At 54.0% G+C, this 6448-nt stretch overlaps 1 protein-coding gene across 2 annotated transcripts in view; it reads left to right on the forward strand.

Moving 5' to 3' along the window:
• The window catches only part of NLRC5 (NLR family CARD domain containing 5), a 108278-nt gene that overhangs the window by 38896 nt on the left and 62934 nt on the right, over positions 1 to 6448 (forward strand). For both annotated transcript variants that reach the window (XM_027771846.1, XM_006148406.3), the window contains exons 6-9: positions 817 to 885; positions 2360 to 4037; positions 5619 to 5702; positions 5844 to 5927. In XM_027771846.1, the coding sequence (XP_027627647.1) occupies positions 817 to 885; positions 2360 to 4037; positions 5619 to 5702; positions 5844 to 5927 (1915 nt within the window). The remainder of the gene's footprint in view (positions 1 to 816; positions 886 to 2359; positions 4038 to 5618; positions 5703 to 5843; positions 5928 to 6448) is intronic.

Consider the following 6448-nt stretch of genomic DNA (forward strand, 5'->3'; position numbering starts at 1 on the left):
CCGTCTCATGGTCGTGGCCAGGTCTGACTGATATTTAGTCAATGAGTCCCTTTGAAATACTCTCAGATGGGTTTTAGCCCCGTTATGGGACTTCTGGAACTCACTGTAATTCAGCAACTAAAAAGTTAATGCCCAGCAGGGTGAGGGGCCCTGGACGCTGCTCTCAGGGCTGTCTGGGGTGCTCACCACTGTCTAGCTGTAGGAGCACCCAGCCTCTCTTAATATTTTTTCCTAAGTTCTCTTGTCTTTCTTCCTTCCCTCCTTCCTGTCTCCCCTTCCTTCTTCCTTTCCCAAACTCTTCCAGAAAGGCATTCAAATGACTCTTGAAACTCCAAACAGTAAGAGGAGAGCTCATGAAACCCTTGAGGGAAGTGAGGAAACGTGGGTGATAAGAAAGAAGGGTGATAACACTAATGCAAGAGGGAGGTCTCCGGCCGGCCAAGCCCACTGCAAGCTTCCCTTTCCCATCCAGCTCAGGCTTCTGCAGAGCTTGGTCCCTCCTCGACAGCCACTGAGTGCTTGGGGCTGAGTTTTGGGGCTCCCAGATATAGGCTGTTTCCTACATCCTTGACTTGGAGACTCCCTTTCTCCAGGTCTGGAACCCCAAGCACTCCCCCAGCAGGGCCTGGCAATCCCCCTCTGCTATCAGAAGCTGGCATTTCTGCAGCCTTTGCCTGCTGCATGCCTTCTCGCCAGCCCTAAGTGTGGATGCACTGGTCTGCGTGTGCCTGTTTGTGGAATGCAGCTCCCCAAAGGCACTGGGCCCAGCCCAGGTCCCCAGACCGCACCCTCTACCCTTCCCTTTGTCTTTTCCAGGTCTCAAGCGTCCTCATCAGAGCTGTGGGTCCTCACCCCGCCGTAAGCAGTGCAAGCAACAGCAGCTAGGTGGGTACCCAGCTGGGGCGGGACCTGGGCATACAGGGCAGGCTGTCTTAGTGCTAGGACAGACCCTGGACACTGTCCTTGGCCAACAAGCCTCCAGGGCTCAGGGACTCTTATCCTCCAAGCCTCCAGGAGAGAAGAATTGGAGATCTTGGGAGAGCAGAGGAGAGGGCTGGGACTAGAGGGACTTCTGGGGGCTCCTCCAAAGGTGGCTCAACCGAAGGCACTGGAAGGACCCCAACAGACTTAGACTCCCCCAGGAATATCCCATTTCCTCAGGGTCGAGGGAGCCCCAGGAAGGTGACCAGTATGACTTCAGACCTGGCCCTTATTAGCCAGTTTGGGGTGAGCAGGGATAGGGAGTGATGAGGATGCCCAGAAGAACCCCCATAAGACAGAGACCCTAGGGCCCATGGGGGAACATGGGATTGCTGAGGACTGGCCAGGCAAGAGGGAGGAAAGGGGAGAAAACATCTCTTATTCTTGGCCAGGTGTCTAGAAAAGTCCTTGTTCTTGAGATGTCTCACTCACTGGAAACTCGCCCCTCCCCACCTTACCACTGCCAACATCTACACAAAGCAGCACACTGCCTCAGGTCCTCCTGGTCTCTGCCAGAAACAGCCCACCCTTCCCCTAGGTCACCTGAGACCTCCCAGTGACCCAGGGATTAAAAGGTCAACACCTGGCCCAGCAGGGACCCAGCATCCACAGTACTGACAGATCAGTGCTGAGGCCCACAGGCTGCTGGCATGCACCCCGGGCATTGCCATACTGAGATATTGGGCAGGGGCCAGGGCAGATCCTAGGAACAGGTTGTAATAGTGAGATGCTTTGGAAGAAGTGTCCCCGTTCCCTTCCCCCATCACACTGAAAACTTTATAGCACTCCTATTGTTGCAGAAAAATAGAGCCAAGACCTACACTTCCCCATTCCTGCCTTTCTGTTTAAATGGTGTTTCACACTGCTAAGATGCTGGGCTTCACAGGCTGGGACCACACAACTGGCCCGTGTTCTATTCCTGGACCAACTGAAAGGCCAGGTGTGGGGATGTGACCCTGTGATCCCACTGAGGCAGGAAAGAGTCTAGACTAGCCTAGGCAACATGGCAAGACCCAGTCTGCAGAGCCAGCGTGGTGGCACATGCCCTTAGTCCCAGTTGGGAGTCTGAGGCAAGATGATGGGAACAGCAAGGCCCTGCTTTTTTAAAAAAAAAAAAAAAAAAAAAAGAGTGGTGGGAATATATATGAAATTTTTAAATAAATAAAAATAATTCCTGGAGCCAGAGCCTGTGCTTCTGTAGAACCAGTTCCTCCTAGAAGTTTGGGTGGCCCAAGAATCCCATAATGCAGATGTGCTACCCCACCCCCACACGTACACACCTGTGGTTAGAGGCTCCCAGCAGCCCAGTCCTGGAGGAAGCAGACCTGGGCAGAGGGCTGGGGGGCCTGCCCTCATGCTGTCTCCCTGCTCCCCACAGAGCTGGCCAGGAGGTACCTGCAGCTCCTGAGGGTCTCTGCCCAGCAGCACTATGGTGGTGGACTTCCTAGATTGGGACAGCCCCTGACCTCCCATCAGGCCTACGTCCCCCCGATCCTGCAGTGGAGCCGGGCCACGGTGCCCTTTGACACCAAGAAGGGGGCTGCTGTTATGGGAGGCCTCAAGGCAGAAGATGGCACTGACATGAGCATCTGGGAACTCTTCAGCTCCAGGGCCGACAAGGGCCCAAAGGTGACCGTGATCTTGGGGAAGGCTGGTGTGGGCAAGACCACACTGGCCCACTGGCTCTGCCGGAAGTGGGCTGACGGCCAGCTGGAGCGTTTCCAGGCCCTGTTCCTTTTTGAATTCCGTCGGCTCAACCTGCTCACCAGTTCCATGACGCTGTCCCAGCTGCTTTTTGATGTGTACCTGAGCCCCGAGTCAGGCCCCGACGCTGTCTTCCAGTACCTGAAGGAGAACGCAGATCGCGTCCTGCTTATCTTCGATGGGCTGGATGAAGCCATCTACCCCTGCTCCAGTGGAAAGATGGCAGGTCCCAACGCTCCAGGTCCAGCTCTTGCCCTCTTCTCTGGACTCTGCCATGGCACCCTTCTACCCGGCTGCTGGGTGATGGCCACCTCCCGTCCCGGGAAGCTGCCTGCCTGCCTGCCCACGGAGGCAGCCATGGTCCACATGTGGGGCTTTGACGGGCCGCGGGTGGAGAAGTACGTGGGCGTCTTCTTCCACAACCTGCCATCACAGGAGGCAGCCCTGGCAGAGTTGCAGGCCAGTGGACACCTCCGCAGCCTGTGTGCAGTGCCTGCTCTGTGCCAAGTCACCTGCTTCTGCCTCCGCCATCTCCTCCTGGGCACCTCCCCAGGCCAGTGTGCAGCCCTCCTGCCCACCGTGACTCAGCTCTACATGCAGATGGTGCTCGCCCTTACTCCCCCAGGGCATCCGTCTGCTGTGTCTCTGCTGGCCCTGGGTGAGGTGGCCCTGAAGGGCCTGGAGATCGGGAAGGTTATCTTCTATGCTGAAGATATCCCTCCATCCGTGATGGCCTTCGGTGCCACCCTCAACCTGCTGACCTCCTTCTGTGTCCGCACAGGCCCTGGGCACCAGGAGACAGGCTACGCTTTTGCCCACCTCAGCCTGCAGGAGTTTTTTGCTGCCCTGCACCTGATGACCAGTCCCCAGGTGAACAAAGACATGCTTGCCCACCATGTCACCCTCAATTCCCGCTGGGTGCTACGGACCAAAGCTAGACTGGGCCTCTCGGACCACCTCCCCACCTTCTTGGCAGGCCTGGCATCCTGTGCCTGCCGTCCCTTCCTCAGACAACTGGCACAGCAGGAGGAGAGCTGGGTGGGCACCAAACAGGCTACCGTCATGCAGGTGCTGAGGAAGATGGCTACCCACAGGCTCACGGCACCGAAGGTGGTGGAGCTGTGTCACTGTGTGTATGAGACACAGGATCCAGGCTTGGCTGACCTGGCTGCCCAGAGCCTCCGCTACCACCTGCCCTTCCACAATTTCCCACTGACCTACACTGACCTGGCTGCCTTGACCAACATCCTGAAGCACAGGGAGGCCCCCATCCACCTGGATTTTGAGGGCTGCCTCCTGGAGCCCCACTGTCCTGAGGCTCTGATAGGCTGTGAGCAGATAGACCATCTCAGGTAAGTAATGATGGGAGAATTCAGAGTAGGGCCCAACCAACTTGGCAGAACCCTGCCCAGTGGGGGACTGGGTAAGAATGTGAGTATCATAGGGCCAGCAGGTGGTGTGGTGCTTGAGGCACTGGACTCCTACATACTTCACCATGGTTCGAGTCCTGGACTCAGTGACTTGAAATTCAGATTGGGTACATGTGCATATGTGCATGCCTAAAATCCCAAGAGGATAATAGAGGAGAAGGGATTGCTGCGTGGTCATCCCCTCTGGGGAGTGATTTTTCACTTCACTTCCTATCTCTCTGTTTCTGTCTCTCCAACAAGCACACATGCCCAATAACAAAAATCTCTCTTAAAAAAAAAGAAAAAAAAAAGAATTTTAGTATCAGAACAGAACGACCCTCACTGCCCCTCGTGGAATAAGAGGAGAAGATCCATACCTTAATAAGACCTGGGGTCCAGTTAGACCCTCTCCCTGTCTGTGGTTTCTGGACTCTCAGTTTCTGTTAGTCATGGACTGGAGCTTCTAATTCGGCTGGGCTGCTAGAGGCTGTTTGCCTTCAGGCAGGTTTGTAACCTCTCTCAGCCTCAGTCTTCAGCCCTGAAATGAATCTGCAGTATAGCTCACTTACAGGGTCATTGTGAGAAGGAGATGGGATATTGCATGAAAAGCAGTTCTTGCACAGAGCAAAGTCTCAATGTGTGTATTAGTTGGAGAAAAGATTATACTGGGCCAGTTGGTGGTGTGGTGGTTAAGGTGGCTGGATCCCACATAGCCAAGTGTGCAGTTCGAGTCCCAGACCCGGCAACTCAGCAGCTTGAAAAACATTTTGGGCACATGTGTGTGCATGCCCAAGATACCAAAAGGAGAGAAAAATGGAGGAAAAAGAATTGTGGCATGACCAGTGACTATGCCCCATGGAGAGTGTGCTGTGTGTGTGTGTGTGTGTGTGGTGAGTGCACATGCCCTCTGGCTAATTAAAAAGGAAGAAAGGAAAGGCTAGACTACAATAACAAACAAACCTCCCCAAATAAAGCAAATTAAATAATGTAGTCTAGTATTTCTCTGATGGAAGAGTCAGAGTCAGGTGGCCTAGGTCACTGGGTGGCTCAGCTCCATGCAGTCATGCAGGGACCCAGGACCCTCCCTCTGTGTCACTCCGTCATCCTTATGGGAATCCAGTCTGCATGGTCAAAGCTGAGTTAAAAGTATAGCTGTGTTCTGGTTTGAGGAAAGGGAAAGAGCCACTCCCTCCCCCCAGTGTGCTAAAGCTCAGTCCTGGAACTAGGACACATCTGTTTCTTGCTCATCCCATTGGTGAGAACATAATCACATGTCATGCTGAGCTGCAAGGGAGGCTGGGAAATGTCATCTCTGTCTAAGAATCCATGTTCTCAGCTTTAACTCTCTTGCTGCTGAAAAGTGGAGAATGGACGTTAGTGGACAGTTGGCAGTCTCTGTCATAGTGTGTATTTGTTGCGACTGCAGCTAGCCCTTTCAAGCCCTGTCTGTCAGAGGAAGAGGTGTGATGAGCTCTGAGCCCTGGCTGCACTGGTCCTCTGCTACCTTTCTTCTTTCCATGGCAGCTTTAAGAGCCGGAAGTATGGGGATGCCTTTGCTGAAGCCCTCTCCAGGAGCTTGCCAACAATGGGGAGCCTGCAGAAGCTGGGGTGAGTCAGGGCTCAGAACAATGAGCTTCAGTCAAGGATGCCAGAGACTCTCCTACTTCCTCCCAGTCCTGTACAGGATGGACTCCTGGTCTCTCCTCTTTCCCATGCCCATGCTCCCCACCATCTTTGCTTACCCCATAGGTTATCAGGAAGTAAGATCACTGCGCGAGGCATCAGCCACCTGGTGCAGGCTTTGCCCCTCTGTCCTCAGCTGGAAGAGGTCAGGTATGCAATCTCCGATCTCTGGAGGGCTCGATGGCTGGGGAGAAAAGCCACTACCAGGTCCCAGGATATCTCAAAATGTCTGACTAGTAGCTTTTAATGAGACTCAGAGAAGAGAGGTACCAATCCAAGAATTGGGGTGGGGTGGGGTACCGAATCCAAATGCAAGGCTCCCAACGACTCCAGAGCAGGGCTCTTCTTGTCTAGTGTTTTGGGCCCTCTTTGAGGAGCATGAGTTTCAGGACTCGCTCCCCTCTTTCTGTGATCCTGGAGTAAGCGGTGGTGGTGTGTAGGCAGTAGTCAGGCACTGCGGATGCACATCAATGCATGAAATGCATGCACCTATGCATTTGTGCACACGCATGAGCACACTCGCATGGAAATACACACTTATGTACTCAGATATATGTCCCCACGCTTGCCCATTCATAGGTGTGCACGTGGGCAGCATGCACTTGCACACTTAGATGCTCATACACATCCAGATGGGAGCACACACTAACTAGTAAAAATACACACAAATA

Source organism: Tupaia chinensis, unplaced genomic scaffold (assembly GCF_000334495.1).
Source record: "Tupaia chinensis unplaced genomic scaffold, TupChi_1.0 Scaffold000235_1, whole genome shotgun sequence".
Lineage (NCBI taxonomy): Eukaryota > Metazoa > Chordata > Mammalia > Scandentia > Tupaiidae > Tupaia > Tupaia belangeri.